Below are 17125 nucleotides of genomic sequence, written 5' to 3'. Positions count from 1 at the left end.
GAACTATTATTCTGAATACACATTTCAGAAGGGAAATAGGTCTAAATCGTTGACACCTTTTGGATTGTTTACTTTAGGAATCAATGTGATAAAGGGAGCCAAACACTAGGAAATAGAGAAATTTTAATATTTAACCCTGAGTTCGTACGTCCCTCGACATCCAATTCACGTGTTTTTTGAAATTTAACCCCGTGATTTTTTTTTTTTTTGCATATATAAGGGATTTTGAGGATTTCTCTCGTTTCCTAATTCCAGACGGCTGTTTTCACTGTTTAGGACATGGGAAAAGACGAGACTACCCCTCCTCCTTGTTGAACTCGCTGGAATTTCTCCCCTATCGCGAGTTCGCGACTCGCGCGAGTAGGACGAGGCCGTGACGCGTGACCTGGGAGCGCCGCCGCCCGAGCATCCTCCTGCGGCCGCCGACGCCCGCCGCTGGCTGGGTCCCGCTGCGCCGGCCAGCGCGCGCCACCTCCACCGCCTCGTCCTCCCCACCCCGGCCACCACGCTCTCTCTCTCCGTATCTCTCGTGGGTTTTTTCTTTCCTGGTTGCGACGACTGGACGAACGCTGCCGGCCCTCCGCCGCCCTCCGCCAGGTCTTCGTCGGCCCTACGACGAGCACCTACAAGGTATGCCTTCCTTTCCCTTCCCTTCCCTTCTCTTCCCTTCCCTTCGTGAGCACCCAATAAACTCTCCCTGGTTTCGGACCCAAACCCTAACGTAAGCTATCTGCATTCGGATTGATATAATTACGAGTATATACTGTTCGCTGCAGATTCGGTCCGGAATGTTGAATGCATAGTGTATTTGCCCCGCAAAGAAATGGCATCAGACGAGTTCATCAGCCTTGAGGCACCTTGCGAAGCTGATGCGAAAGATGAAGGGGCAGACGTTCAGGTTAAGGCTCCTGATGTGAATGGGGCGGAGCCTCTGGCATCTGAACTCCAACCAGAAGGGGAAGCTGGTGTTGTGGGCAGTAATCCCAAGCCATCTGCTGGGAACCTGGATCTTGAAGAGGGGCAAGTGGAAGATATGGACCTCACGGATGATGACGTAGTGGTTGGAAAGGATCAGCTATTAGATGCTTCCATTCATCCCATGACCAGTGTTGCAGCTGTGCAGACTGTGATTGGTTTTGAGGTCAAGCTGGACAAGGGCGACGGGACTGAAAATGCACCAATTTTTGAGTCAAACAGCATCTCTGTTGAAGAAAGTCGTATCCTATTGAATGGACTATTATGTATTTCTGCTAATATACTTCTGCAGCTGCAAGTGTCTATGTTTTCTGAAGATTCATTTGTTTCCATTGAATCCTGGGAACTGTGCTAGCATAAGAAGCACAGACTCTTGCTTATACTGCTGGGACTCTAAACATGTTATTGCGACTTGGGGGAAAATTTGTAGCTGTTGTTGTTCCTTAATGTGACATTTTTAGCCTCGAGAGGAGTTAAAAGAGCTCGTGTAGAATCAAAGGAGCCTTCTATTCGTGTCATCTACAGTGATTTGACAAGGTTAATTACAAGATGCTTTCTATTCTCACTAATATCAATGCTAGCACATGCCATTTTGTGGTAGCAACTTTCATGCTCCAGAAAATATTTTTAAACCATTTGGCTATTTTTTAATAGTATTGGTATCTTAATATCTCAGGGAAAGCAAAAGAAAGCTTATGCAACTGATGCAACAATGGTCTGAGTGGCAGGCCAGAAGGCAGCACCATTTGAAGGTACTGTTCCCTACAATTATGTATGCTTCTAATGTACGTGCCTCCATTCATTTTTATTTGTATGTCCTTAGTCTTTGACAGTGCCGTAGATGAGTTTAGCTGTTTCTATTGTGGGAATATGGGGGAGTAGAAATAAAGGAACATAACAGGACTTGTTCCAGTTCTTGCAATTTTGAAGTCTTCTTACTCGCTCAATTGTTTCTTTGCAGCGATTCAGTATTGTCCTTTTAACCTATCAGTACAAGAAGATAATGCATTCAGAAAGAATTATTTAGAAATGATAGAATTGAAGCTTATTTTGTGATATTTATTTTCCTTCTGGAAATAACAGGAAGCTGTGGAAGGGACCTTAGAAAGTGGTGAAGAGACTTATTATCCAGCATTACATGTTGGTTCTGAGAAATCTTGTGCTGTGGTATGTATGTCATTTTGTTGAAATTGACCTGGCAATGTCCAAAAAAACAATAATATATGATTACTTTGAATATGTCATTGGTGATTTATTTTGTGTTGTCTTCCTTTTTTCTCATTATGCTCTGGCTTCAGATGGATGTTATTTGGACATTAGCATGACCGTCAACATACAACCTATCTTAATTATTTGTGATCTAAGAAACTAAATGTACAGAGGTGGTCATACTTTTTGACTTTTGAAGACTGCATGCATTTTAGTTTCCATTTTTTTTCTATATCTATAACAAAAAAAAACTACAACTATTTTAACTTTTGAAGGCTGTTTTCTATAACTAAAAACTTATTTTTTTTAATAAAAAAGTAAAGTTTAAAAATCTAAAACTATTTTTGACACATGTTGCAGGAAGCAACTTCTGGAATGGGCTTCGGAAGTTGTAATTTCTTGCAACATGTGTCCAAATAGCTATAGGTGCTCTAGAAAAATCTAATTGATTGACGTGAGCAGAGTAGCACGGATACAGATACACGTATCGGTATCGGAAGGATACGGATACGCGGATACGGCAATTTCTTAAACAACCCGATACGCGGATACGTTTTAACTATTTTATTAATAAATAGATAACAATGCATATTCAATTGCAAAATAGATGTTCAAGTTCAACATAGAGACATTTAAGGTCTATTACACTCAGAATAACATGATCCCACAGCTGAGCCTTGATATCAGTTGTTTCTCTGGACCCAGATCCCACACTACCACTAGCAGTAGCACTAGCACTACCTGCACTACTAAAATTTGGAGATGCCATACTGGACAATGAACATTGGACAAAATAAAAAAGGCTCTAATCAGTAATCAGGAAGGGGTAATGGCCTTTGGCCTAATGGGGCATGGCGCACTGGCTCAGCTCTAAATTGGATTGGGGAGGGAGAGGAACTCACCTAAGCAGGGGGCTCCTTGTCGCCGGCGAGGGCGGAGGCTGGTCGGGGATGCCCTTGTCGCCTGTTCAACGGAATGCCCGCCCGGACCGTCTTCTCCTGGAACGCGCTCGTCGGGGCGTACTCGTCCTGGAGCGCCGGCGAGGCCTTGCGGGTCTACGGTGCCATGCGGGCGTCAGCGGCCCCGGGATCGGCACCTGACGGGTGCACGCTCGTGTCCGTCCTCAAGGCGTGCGTGGCGGAAGGGGACAGGCGCTGCGGGGGCGAGCTGCACGGGCTGGCGGTGAGGGCGGAGGCTGGTCGCCGGCGAGGGCGGAGGCGGACCTGCGCGAGGCGGAGGCGGAGGCGGAGGTGGCTGCGCGTGGGAGACTGGGAGGGGTCGGGAGACGGGAGTAGGTCAAAGGTGGGATGGTGGTAAGCTATTGGGCCGGCTGAGCCGTATCGACTGGGCCGAAACGTTTCCAATCGTTAGTTTCCAGCCCAAATAAGCTAGGATATGCGGATACGCCGCGGATACGTATCCCGCCCGTATCCCAGGCGTATACGTATCCGATACGGGATACGCCCCTTCCCTGCTGTGTCCGTGCTTCTGAGGACGTGAGAACTAAGAGCAACTCCAAGATTCTCTCTAGACTTCAATCTCTATATCTCTATTTGGAGAGCCATCCCATGAATATTCTCTTTATATATATACTTCAATGGCTTGTCATAATTTTCCTTGTGAAAAATTGATGATAGAACTACCATATATTGAATTTAGAGAGTGATTTAGCCTCTTCATTAGTGGAGAGTGAGAAGGGTGGTTCTGGAGAGTGGAAAGAGTGGTTTAGAAAGTCCATTGGAGCCTGATTTTTTATTTTGTTTTTGAAATTTTGTAATTTGTGATGAAGAGCCATGTAGAGACTCTTGGAGATGCTCTAATGTATTCTTGCCTTCAATGTTTTCCCATTTGCCTTTTTTTATGTTTCTTCTTTCCATTGCCAAGGTATTCTTCTTCTTGGTAAGCTGTCACTCCTGCCTTAGCTACCTGCTAAGGTGAGGATGTCCTTTATTGGCATCTCATAGTGCATGTAACTGTGCTAATTTGAATTTTTTCCCATGTATAAACCTTAAGTTTGCAGTAGGGACTTGCATGTTTTTGATCCTTGATCCGTCTTCTTTCTATTTATTTGGTGACATTAGCCCCTTCGTTTAGATACACTTTGATCCTTTGAGGACATGTTGGAAATTAAATCAATCTCATCCCTTCCCAGAATGTCAAATATGCTACAACTGTGTTTGTATTCAACAGTAATAAACTTTGGAATCTGAATCCAGTGTTAGTTCCCACTTGCAGCCATATGCTTTTATTATTTTTCCTTTGAAACACGTTGTTTTAGTACCACATATTCGAACATGGGCATAGTCTCCTGTCCTTTGTTACTGATATGTATCTAACATTTGATGTAATCTTTAGACAATTGGCTGTATGATTCATTTCTGCTTTTCGTGGGATACTTAACTGGAATATAGTTATTCACCTTGTTCTGTTTTCTTCTTTTTCTTATCCTTACAAGTCATTTTGGGTGGATAACCAAGCAAGGGAAAGTGATACCGTAGATGATGATTCTGTTCCACTGTATGATCGGGAGTTTACCTTGGGCTCGACTCCTCTGGGTGATTCATCAAACACTGAAAGGTAGAGGTTATTATATTAAGAGTAAAATTCACGGGCGATCTCTAAACTTGCACGGTGGTATCATCTGGGTCCCTAGCTCTTGCATTTTGATTTATGGGTCCCTAAACTTGTATGACAATGTCATTTGGGTCTCCAACTCTCGAATATTGATATTTGAGTCCTAAAACTTATATGGTGGTGTCATCTAGGCCCCCTGAACTTGCACATGAACATACATATGACGCTAATGTGGCATGCTAATTATGTGTTGACGTGCAAGTTTAGGGACCTAGATGACACCACTATACAAGTTCTAGGACTTAAAAAATCAAAATTCGAGAGCTGGGGACCCAGATGGCATTGCCATACAAGTTTAGGGACCCAAAAATCAAGATTTGTGAGTTAGGGACTCAGATAGCACCGCCGTGCAAGTTTAGGGACCACTGGTGAATTTTACTCTTATTATTAACTGCTTTGTGTATATGTGTACTGTCCTTAGTTGTCTTGATATTGCCTGACGTGTAAAGAAAACTATGGAGCTTGTTAGTTTCCTTATGTTTTTTTTCCTTCTCCCAGATATGAACTCTGACATTATTGTCACCATCTACAAAGAAATTGCCATTTTTCTTGATCATTTAAGACCTGTTTGGAATGCTCGAATTTTGACAGAATTCCGTTATGCATGAAAATGTTCTACTTCCACATGAATTAGGGATTTTCCTGCATTCCATTTAGGGGCTTCAATCGTTGTCAATTTTTTAGATATTTACTGTCTCAATATTCATCAATCAACCATTTTCATGTGTGTATCTTAATCTATCTGCTTATTGTTAGCCAAAGACACAGGTATTTGGGGCAGATTTTCTCTATTACTTAGCCATGCCACAAACCATGGCAGGATTGGATACATATAGGAGTAGCAAACTTGCAACTTAAGAAAGGATTACAGCATATTCTAAGTAGATGCTAAATTAGATGCTAAAGCAAGATAAGAAGATAAGGTGCTGACATATGCTCCAACTACTCCTAAGATAAGCTTCCTAGATAGATAAGCACAAGAGTTATAGAGGTCTATCACTTAAGCTATTGTCTCAAATTTATCCCTACAATTGTTTAGAGGAAAAATCTTGGCGGTATTAATGTATATGCACTCAGAATCAATAGGCTAATGGATAAATTGTCCCTCATTTGCTTATCTTGTGGCAAGTCTGGGTGCCTTGTTATTAATTAGTTGTAACTCACTGTTATTGTTTACTAGATAAATTACAAAATTATGCATGAAATGGTCCTTTAACAGCTGATAATAGTTCATGTGGCATTATCTTGTTCTCCCATTGTCTGGCTATAATACTTAAAATTCGTGTGCTTAGTTTTTTGTTATGGCACTGTCTGTTTGTTCTGGCATTTTGTTATTATTCTTCCAAAGATAGACTTCCATTTTTGGCTTTTGACGACCGTTCTCAATTTCTCATTGTTAATGTTGTAATTACATTTTCACTTGGACCAACAACTGATGCACCTTGATTCTCTGACAGCAGGGCGGATAAGGACGATTCACGCTGCTTCAATTGTGGTTCTTATAGCCATGCTCTGAAGGATTGCCCAAAGCCTCGGGACAACGTTGCAATTAGCAATGCCCGAAAGCAGCATAATTTGAAAAGAAACCAATCTAATGTGAACCGTGTACAAAATCGATACTACCAGAAAATGCCTGGCAAATTTGATGATCTGAAAGCTGGAGTACTGGGACCTGAAACTAGACAGTGCTTGGGGATCGGGGTAATGACTATATCAGTTGCAGTCTAAGTTTGAACATCCTGATTTTATTGATAAGATGGTTGTGTTTGACTTGTCCTACCAGTGCAATAAGTATTATGATGCATTTAGAGTGAGATAAAAATGACATTTATTTGCATTCCTATTAGCAATGAAATACTACTACATTTTAGCATTCATGAGATGAAAATCATTAGTTTATTACTCTCAATACATGACCCATATGAGTTCGGTTAGTTTTGCACATCATGTTTGTACACTTAATGAAATAGCATATATGTGTTGAAATAGCAACTTTTGTCTATTCAAGTGTTGTGTTTATTGTTTGGATAACTGTATGAGGTTCCTGTTGTTCAAGGTTAAGTAATTTTGTGGAGTGCAATACCCTTTGTCTTCTTTACCATCAACCATGATTAATAGATTTTTATGTCCATACTTGAAAGATCCACATCATGTTTATATGCAACTAACTGCATTTGTTGTGTTGTCCTGCTGGTATAACATTTGCAATAAGCTTTTCCTAGTCACTTTCCTATTAGCAAATGATGCAAGAAGCCTCAACAAAGTGGTAATAACACTGCAAAGTTACTTGTTGTCGCACTTAATCTGGTAGCCCTCTGAGCAGACATTCATTTTGCTACAGGAGTACTAGTGACTTATGTGTTTTTCATTTTTTTTTGGGATCGAATGATCTCTCATGCTGAACAAATAATTGACTTAACTGTACAAAGTTTATTTTGAATTCAGAATGGTAGAATCACATTGTAAGTATAACTATTTTTTGCAGGAAAATGATCCCCCTCCTTGGCTGCATAGAATGCGTGAGTTAGGGTATCCTCCGGGCTACCTAGGTAAGCCCAACTTCAGTATACATTTTAATATTTGCGAAGTATGCAAACTTTCCTTTTCTGATGTTCATAGTTTGGAGTACTCTAGTTAAAAGGAAAACCACCATGGTTATTAAGGTGTCGCTTAATCGTCGCTTAAGCGTCGGGGCGCTCCAGGCTCGCCTTAGGGGTAAGGTGGTGCCTTGTTGCCTTATGTGCATGCTGACGCCCCCTCGATTCCGCCGTCTCCTCATTGATTCTGATGCTGGCCCTCTCTATTCCGCCGTCTCCTCGTCGATTCCGCCGTCTGCTCGATTCCGCTCGATTCCGCCATCTCCTGGCCGCCGTTTGCTCGATCTGGAAGGGGAGGGCGGCAGCTGTAGATCTGAAAGGGAAGCAGCGAGGGAGGGGAGCAGAGCAGCGCATCCGAAGAGAGGGAAGCAGAGCAGCTCATCCGGAGAGAGAGGGGCGGAGCCGTGGAGGGAAGCCGGGAGACGAGTGGAGGCGGAACGGTGGAGAACGAGAGAGGAGTAGGAGGGGGTTGGGATAAGCCACTCCAGGAGGGGGAGGGGCACATGGGCCTCCTGGTGGGCTGGGCCAGCCCACTTCTTACTCCTTTCTTTTTCTTTTTTCCTTTTCTTTTTTCTTCATCATCTGCTGCTCTAAGCTGCAGTTTTAAGTCTTAAATTCGTAAGGCATCGCCTCCTCACGCTTTAGTCGCTTAACCGTAAGGCGGTAGTCACTCGCCACGCCTCGCCTTACCACCTTAATTACCATGAAAACCACAAAGTTGCATTGGGTTAGTTCTTTAAACCATTTTTTTTACTAGGCCTGTTTGACCAATCAATTATATACATCGTTTTATCTTACTCGCACCTGCAATCCAATTAGCTTCATTCCTATATGGAAGTCATACAGTGAACAGCATCACCATCAGGATGGCATGTGAATTCAAAGTGTCTGTATTTGTTTACATTAGGCATCGCATAAGTTTTATAGCAGATGTTTTCATCATGATATTGTTGCTCACTGATTGTGCTTTTTAGATGTGGTTGACGATGAAGATAAACCTTCTGGTATCACCATATTTGGAGATGGTGAGGTGAAACTAGAGTACGAGGAGGGAGAGCTTTCAGAGCAAGCTGAGGCATCCCCACCTAAGAAAAGGATGACAGTGGAGTTCCCTGGAATAAACGCCCCCATCCCAGAGAATGGTGACCAGTGGCTGTGGGGTAGCGCCCCGCCCCAGTCCTCAGGCCGCCACCACTCATTGGATTCGAGGGATTACCATGACAGAGGACCTCCCGGTGCTGATCATTATTCATCGAGATACCATTCCCACGATTATGGGCCTTTGAGCCCAAGCTTAGGGAGGTCACACTCAGACAGGGTGTGGAGAAGCCCGCCTCGTTATGATAATCTGCCAGTGCCAGCAGACGATGGTGCCTGGACCCCGCATTCATACCCCAGCAGGCAGTACTCGGGCCACTACAGCTCGAGCTCTGAGATGTCGTCACGCCATTCTAGGGATAGAGACAGAGACAGGCATGACAGCAGGCACTACCACCACCGCAGATGAGCCAAGCCTGCAGCTGATTTGTATCATATCCTTTTGCTGAAGAATCCTATACCTGACGCCTTCGATCTGACGTAGCAGCAGTCCTGTTACAGTTTCTGAAGTTTCAAATTTTCCTTCCAATATAAATCCATGGCAGGCGGTGGCCTTGTCTCATCTGGTACCAGATTGAGCTCTGCTTCTGTGTTGTATGTCGCCTTTCTCGCATCTGCAACTCCTCGCTCATTTCATGACAGTTATGGCATATACTGTAGAATGCAAATCTTAATCCTGTTATGGGCAAAAGAAAAGATGGATTCATGAATGTAAAAGCATGGTAGGAAGATTATACCTTCGCTGAAAGACTGAAGATTCTAGGTACTGCTCGCCTATTATTGTCAGAGCTCTTTAAGAGCTTTAGCTACCTAGATTTTTTCCCCGTCTGCTAATGCTTGTGCTTGCCTTGCTGGGATCAAGCATTCTTATTCATGCTGTGCTTTTAGGCTGACAATTCATTGTCGTGGTAGGCAGCAGAGCTGCTGCTACACTGACAGAGTAACAAGTGCACTTTCTTTTCTTAAGCTATGCTATGCTCTTGCTTGCTGGTCTTTTGCCGATCACATACATGCGACTGCGAGTATGGTGATTGTGGGAGGGCCGAGGGCCGAGGGGCAATGGATCCTCCTGTTTGTTGGTTGTATAGGGTCGGGTCATGACATTTTTTTTTCGGTAGGTAGGACTGTAGGAGGGGACCTAAGTGTCAGTCGCTCGGAACAAACGGTCGCTACGGCAGACCATGGCCAACGCTCCGATTTAGGAGTACATGACCACATGTGGAGGGCGATGAGGTCGACCGTGGCCATGGGTTGGCGCCCAGCAGATAGCTCTACCTGCAGGTGGTGGATGGTGATAGCGCTAGTAGAAGAGGTAGATTTGCGATCTAAAAAAATGAAGAAAAAGAAGAGGTAGACGTAGGCTGCGGAGGGTCGGGCCGGGTAAGCCAACAGTGGCGGCGCAAGGACCTTGGGGCTGAGGCAGAGAGAGATGGGGAACGCGCCAACGTACGTACGTAGCACAACTCAACTAGGACAGTCCGCTGGTCGTGCACACTTGTGCCAATTGCCCAGGGCCACCTGCGTGTTACAGAATGCCCAATGCTGTAGATTATTGGTTTCTACCTGTGCTTGCTAGCGACGTACATGCACACGCTTGGTAGTACTCAAACTTACATAATTACATTAGTAATATAAATGTTATGCTATGAATATTTTGGGTAAACAAACAGAGATACTGGAGGTGGTAAGCTAGCTAGAGGCGACCGCAGTCATAGTAAGCATGCCTAAGCGACTTGCTGCCCAAGAGAATGAGCACGGCAACGCAGAACAGCTTGGTGACCGGAGACGGCGAGCGCACCAGCAGCGCCCCCATGATGAAGGACTCGAGCGACAGCAGCGCCACCCGCGGCCTCCTCTCCCTGATGTACTCCCCGATCGCCTCGCCGATCATCTTCTCGCGCGCCGGGGCCGGGGCGTCCTTCCCAGCACCGTCAGCGTCGTCCACGGCCCGCCCCAGCGACCGCGCGAGCACGACGGCGTCCTCCAGCCCCGCGGAGCCGCCCTGCCCGATGAACGGGCCCATGGCGTGCATGGCGTCGCCGGCGACCGTCACGGTGCCCTTCTGGAAGCTGCCGAAGACGACCTCCCACGGCGGGCGGTACCAGAACTCCGTGACGAAGTTGAGCGACTCCGGGTCCGAGTCGCGGACGATGTCGATGATCTCGGCGGGGCATCCTACGTCCTGCATCTCCTTTAGCGCGACATCCCTCACTTTCTTCAGGTCCTTGGTGTTGACATCTGCTGGTCGTTCATGGCATCATCAGCTAGGCAGGCGCAGTGGTGTAGTCAAAACATATAGGATTAAGAATTTATAAGATGGAATGGATGGATTTTTCTAATAAGATGTATTTCTCTAAAGAAATCCCAGGAGGGTGAATACCAGTGGGAGGTTTGGGCATTGTTATGAAGAAATGGACCAGATTGTCTGTGATTGTTAACCGCCCGATGAAGAAATCTCCAACTCTCAGGCGCAGGAACTCGTTGTCGAAAGAATGGCCATGCGGATACCATGTGAAACCCCGCAGCACTGGGCGTGGGATTGTTCTCACCGGAGACAGCCCGAGGTACTTAGCCACCACGGAGTAGGTGCCCTCGCACCCGATCAGGACCTGAAAATTTTGATTTGGCAGAGTTCAATTTCAGGCGGAGAATGGTATTGGAGATGGCCGATTGTCAACTAATACGTTAGGTACTGGGACCGACGTCTTCTGTCTGCAAGTTTATGTTTACCTTGGCCTTCATGGTAGTACCATCCGCCATTGTCAGGACGGCGCCATGGCCGCCGGCGGGATCCGCGTCGATGGCAGCAATGCGGCAGCCGAATCGGATCGTCCCTGCCGGTATGTCCTTGGCCAGTGCCTCGATCAGGTCCTTTCTGTTTAAGCATCGGAGCTCCGTCCTTATATTATATCAACAAAGAAACCAATAAGATTGAATGCACTGCTGCTTGGTTTGTTCGAGTCATCAGTACTTAAGCGTATCAGGAAGGTAGTAGTAGCTCCTACTAACCTTACTGGAACCTTTTCTCGGCTGGTTTTGTCTCCCTGCTGCCACACATCATGATACCTGAAATTGTTGCCCATTTAATCTTAATCTAATCTGAGTGCATTATAGTTATAGGTGGTCAAATCAAGCGATACAGATTCCTAATTAAGGCTGGTATATATAAGTAAATGAAGCAAGCATACATACACGGTGATAAGATGGGCAGTGTCCCTGAGCTCCGCAGCGACGCCAAGCTGCTCCAGGACTCGCCATCCGTTGGCGTGGACGCCAATGCCCGCGCCATCTGCTCGCAGGCTCCTAGACTTCTCCAACACAAGACTAGCAATCCCTTTCCTGGGTGCGTGCAAGTCATCGGCAGTAATTGAACATTTTTTAATCAGAACTCCAAACTTTGATACAACGACGTCATGGTTTCATTTGGGCATACGGCAACTGAAATTTAGAAAAATATTGCCTCCACTCTACATGGTTAACGGAAAATTTGACCACTGATATACAATACTGACATCCAAAAGCGTCAACAAAAAAAGAGAGAACTTAACACTCCTAAGTCGTAATTAATTTAACTAACTAACTGACTAACTAACGAGCAGGAGGAGCAAATGAGCTCACGTACCGGTGAAGAGCAAGAGCGGTGGCAAGGCCGCAGATGCCGCCGCCGACGATGACGACGCTATGGGCCTCCGCCTCCGCCATGCCTATTGCCTACTTTGTCCGTCGTCCGTGGGCGTCTGCTCCTTTGCTTGCTTCGTCCTTCCTCTCTTCCGTGGGCATCTACTTATGGACGAAGCAATCCAGCGCACTGCAAGCCTTCTCAACGACAACCCCCACGTCGTCGTCGTCATCGTTGAATTGAATGAATGGAATTGCAAACCATTCACCCCGATGAGGAGAGGAATAGTCAGCCGCCGTGGCCAGCTCGAGGCGACCAGTCGCGCGACCACGCCGATCGAAACAGGTTTATAAAACAACAACAACGTACAAGCTTATTGTGGCAACCTGTCCATTTGTTCAAGTCTTCGACTGATCTGCAAAGTGAGGAAAAGCTGCAGCGACTGCTTTCCTGCAGCCGAACGCTCTATTCAGGCTTAAAACAGAAATGGATAGATATAGAAATTCCAGTAATTTTAGACTGATGTTCATTTATTTTGACCAGTCAAAATGCTAATATTTAGCTAATAAAACTGAATTTATTAGCCAAAATTTGATCAAGTGGTACGAAGATGAAACAAATGAATTATAGTTTGGTAAGTTTGCATTTCTATATTGAAATAAGAACTTGTAGGCATGTTTTGAACTCTATACTTGACTACAAATTTGAATTCAACTAAAATTGACTGGTACAATGTTGTTTCAGACCTCATCGAAATGGATGAATTTCACCGAAATTCGATTTTAGACTGAATCCTAGAACGTCGGCAGTCATGCACTTCTTCTTTTTTGACATTGCTAGTTTAATTCAAAGTCTCTAGTTGCTCAAACCATGTCACACTCTCTCTAGATGATCAAAACAATTCACAGTTTCTAGCGGGGTAAAATAAATAATTTCTTTTGTTTTGTTTGTAAGGACAGTAGGGCTCTGCTTCACTAGAGAAGCAAATTTGTTTGAGAGAATTCCTTATTTGACACTGGAAAAATGAGTCGTTCCTTTTTTGGTCCTGAAATTTTCTTCGTTCCCTATTTGACACTCACTTCAACTTTCATCCCTAATTTGACACTACCGTCAAATCCGTTAGCTAACGGTGTTAACTGGCTGTTAAAAAGACGTTTTTGCCCCTAGAAAAAAAGTGGCGAAGCAAATTTGAGAGAAAAAAACCTGCGCCCGCCTCTGATGCATGCGCCCAGCTGAAAAAAGGTGCAGGTTTTTTTCCTCTCAAATTTGCTTCGCCGCTTTTTTTTCTAGGGGCAAAAACGTATTTTTAACAGTCAGTTAACACCGTTAGCAAACGGATTTGACGGTAGTGTCAAATTAGGGATGAAAGTTGAAGTGAGTGTCAAATAGGGAACGAAGAAAATTTCAGAGCCAAGAAAGGAACGACTCATTTTCCGAGTGTCAAATAAGAAATTCTCTCAATTTGTTTGGCTTCATCTCCGCAATACCGGTGAAGATGAAGTTATTTTGGTGACCCATGGCAAAACAACTCCTCATAGTTGACAAAAAGAATAAAATGGACATAATGCTCTTCACTTTTTCCCCTCATCTCCTATTTCTTCTTCCTTGTCCGTTCAGGCTTCTTTCTCATCTTCTTATTCCACGTATCTCCTCGCAATCCCCGACGTCCGTGCCCCCACCCTATTCAGCCCCCGATGGTCGTGCTCATCGGCAGCTTGACCCCACCTCAATCCTACGTGAGAGTAGTTCAGGAGCTTCACCTGTGAAGCTAGTGAAGAAATTGTGCCAAACAAGACCTAAATAAAGGATTTGAATACGTCTCGTAAACTCAAAAGATCATCACGGAAACAGATTGCACAAAGTACAAAAGTTTAGTATCAATGTCAAAACTCTTGTCGATACTTATTCCATCCTGAAATATAAGATATTCAATTATTTAAAATCGTTACAAATTATAAGAGATCCTGGGTCAAGTAATCCCCGAATTTAGATTAAAAATAGCATTCCTCACATACATACCATTAATGTCTATTGCTAAACTTTTGACCGAATGTCTATTGCTAAACTAAATATAGTAATCATGATATCTCGCCGCAATTAAATGGTATTTATCAAATAATACGTCTAAGAATTTCTAAGATATATTGTAGTCAAGATAGATAGAGTAAATCTTGTGCTGTGTACGACAAAAGTAGAAAAATAGAATCCAGCTTCCGTAGCCATTTCAGGCCCGAAATGAACCAGGCTTCTGTTAGTTGGGCCAATTCTCATCGAGCCTACCAGTCTATGTGATACTTTCTATATCGGTAATGCTCTAAGCCTGTTGCTGGCCCACGACACCAGAGCAACAACTCCGCTCCTTCATTTCTAAAAAATACTCATCTACTTATTCCTATCCACTCAGTTTCTCTTCTTATCGCTCTTATCCGCTCACCTGCTGTGACAGAACCGCCCAATTTATACAAGATCAAGTACGGCTGTCCCCGCTAACACGTTGACACACACATACTTTCTCTTATATAAACCCGGTAGTCCGCTGAATGTCACGAAGGACCTCGGTAAATCAACATCACAACCAAGATTGCGTGATTAAGCAAATACACATCACATATGCAGAGTTGCAGCGGAAATAATATTACAAATGAGTTCACAAGTAATAGTACAAGTTTGGGTTTCAAAACCGATTAGTGAAAACAACATAGCTTTCAATTGATTACATTAATATAAGTTCCAAATACATTGCTAGCATAAGTGACATCCTCAGATAAAAGCATATAGATGAGAAGTAAATATAGAATCACCGAGCCCACCGGCGGTTAGCCACCATCTTCAACAGGCCGAGAACTTCACCTGCAACATGGTGGGATAAACCCAGAGTACTCGAATGTACTCAGCCAGACTTACCCGTCGAAAACCAAAACAAATGACACCAAGGATCATGCATAGCTTAATTTAGTGGATCTGGCTGGACAACCTTTTTGCATAAAAGCTTGAGTAACCATTAGCATTATTTACCTGTACTAGCAGTGACTTTTAGCCATTACCTACCATCTATATTAGCACCTGTACTAATCAATCACTTGATTAAGTTGCAAACAATAATAACCATATTAGGTATTTCATGGCTCATCATCATCATCATCATCATTATCATTTAACCATATCTTTAAATTTAGTGAATCTACGTTGCCGCTGCTCAGTCAAGTTCTCACTATCCGGGAGAGACGGCGATTCGAATCGATTCCTATCCAGCTGGAGGGGTATTCCTAACACTCACCCAATCCACCTGATCAATGGTTTCCTCGGGTCACCTTTGGTACAACTCAGGAATCGTGGCTCCGAGCAGCGCCACACCCTCAGGGAGTCCACTCTGCCAGGTGGTCAATCTCACCTCGGACTTACGCCAATAGCTCCCCGCACATCCTTACTACCGCCAGGGTGCGCACTTTCACTTCTCGGTCTTCCGGCCTGAGTTGAGCTACTCAGCTTCGCGGTCGGAACGAGTTATCCGGCCAACTAAGTGATAGGCATGCGTTCAACATGACATGAGGACGTACAGCGAATCAGTCCTTAAACGACACAGACGAGGATAGATTCACACCCAAGACCTCCATGCCTTGTTGCTGCACTACCATCATCCCGTCCGGTCTCTTTTCATTATTAACACATGGTTCTTTTCTATGATAGCAAATATAGCCAACCGTGACCAGAGCTCATCCTACATCTCGCAGGTGATAGGAAATCACCCGACTTCTAACGGTCTAAGCATAGCTAAGCATCATTCAATCCTACACTTAATTAGGATTCATAGGATTTTATCTGGACAAGATAAGGATATAATGCAACAATTGGTTCCAACCAATTCCTATACTTAATGGATCATCAACAATAAAAGATACTCAAGATATTTGTAAAAACATGGGAGACTTAGAATGCTCCGGGGCTTGCCTAGAATCCAACACTAGGTCAGTGTTTGTTAGATGACACTCGCTAAGTCATTTCATCTTCGGGATAGGTTCACCATGCACCTTCCTCGGGTTTGGCTCCAACATCCCATCCGACACGTGGTTCATCTAGCATACCTAATTGAGATGAACGATGCAAGTGTATGAATATGGGGAATGGTAATAAAAGATGCATCACCTGAAACATTGAAGACAAGCACAAGGCTACACCACATGACATGAGTACTTAGAGAGCAAGCTATTCACATCAAACCAAGCATCGAGATAGCAAGTACATCAAGCATGGCATATTAGTTTACTTAAGTTCTATTCAAATCACTTTAACTTACCAAGTTTAGACAACCTAATATACAATTGCTCATCTTCAGTTAAGGGCCTAGCATCTAAATCATCACATCAACTCATATCAAGCGAACAAGTTATTCACGGCAATCACCGAGTCAAGGCTACAAACAGCAGCAGCTAATTTTACTCATAACAGGAGTTGTACTAATCCAAAAGATATGCAACAAGACAATATGGAAATCTTATGAAATTGTCTACAATTCATATTTAAACCTCTCAGCATGATTTCAAAGTTAACAAGGTCAAATAGGCATATTTATCAAACCTGGTCCAGAAATTCCAGAGAGCTATAATTTCTGAAGACCAACTTAGAACAGTCATAACTCACAAACTATTTGGACACATTCCATGAAAATTTAACACAAGCTAGTTCGGTGAGTTATCTACAACTTTCTTATTATCATCTTAAGATGATTCTTCATATAACAAGGTCAATTAATCCAATGAATGCATCTCTGTCTAAAATATGGATAGAAAATGACATGCCACTTTAAACAGCTATAACTGAAGTTATACATGTCCAATAAATGTTGTTCTAGACTTTTTATAAATCTTAGCAAATTATAAACAACTTTGTTAGAAACACCTAAAGCTAATTCTACTATTAAGAAGGCCCCACAGTAAGAACAAGGAAACCCTGTCTGGGTTTGGCCAGAAACAGCCATAGAGATTTAAGCAAGTAT

General features: G+C 43.8%; 2 protein-coding genes across 3 annotated transcripts; one reads left to right on the top strand and one right to left on the bottom strand.

The window, feature by feature from the left end:
* The first annotated feature begins 320 nt into the window (after positions 1–320).
* Positions 321–9322, top strand: LOC136477449 (uncharacterized). Of its 2 annotated transcripts, none has more exons than XM_066475615.1 (9): positions 321–630; positions 777–1217; positions 1437–1512; positions 1652–1727; positions 2059–2142; positions 4640–4761; positions 6276–6519; positions 7304–7367; positions 8390–9322. In XM_066475615.1, the coding sequence occupies exons 2-9, from the start codon at positions 824–826 to the stop codon at positions 8920–8922; spliced, it is 1593 nt and encodes a 530-aa protein (XP_066331712.1). In that variant the 5' UTR covers positions 321–630; positions 777–823; the 3' UTR covers positions 8923–9322. The 2 variants fall into 2 exon arrangements, with proteins under 2 accessions (XP_066331712.1, XP_066331713.1); XM_066475616.1 differs by having other exon boundaries at positions 322–630; positions 6279–6519.
* A 152-nt stretch (positions 9323–9474) lies between these two features.
* LOC136477450 (monooxygenase 1-like) lies at positions 9475–12246 on the bottom strand. The gene is made up of 6 exons (XM_066475618.1): positions 12136–12246; positions 11706–11852; positions 11523–11579; positions 11244–11412; positions 10894–11122; positions 9475–10754 (listed from the first exon to the last, which is right to left on the bottom strand). Exons 1-6 carry the CDS (start codon positions 12213–12215, stop codon positions 10207–10209), a joined length of 1230 nt encoding a protein of 409 aa, XP_066331715.1. The 5' UTR covers positions 12216–12246; the 3' UTR covers positions 9475–10206.
* Between the last annotated feature and the right edge of the window lie 4879 nt (positions 12247–17125).

This window comes from Miscanthus floridulus, chromosome 8 (genome assembly GCF_019320115.1).
Source record: "Miscanthus floridulus cultivar M001 chromosome 8, ASM1932011v1, whole genome shotgun sequence".
NCBI lineage: Eukaryota > Viridiplantae > Streptophyta > Magnoliopsida > Poales > Poaceae > Miscanthus > Miscanthus floridulus.
Note: the sequence above shows the minus strand (reverse complement) of the source record. Positions and strands in the feature narration are given on the sequence as shown.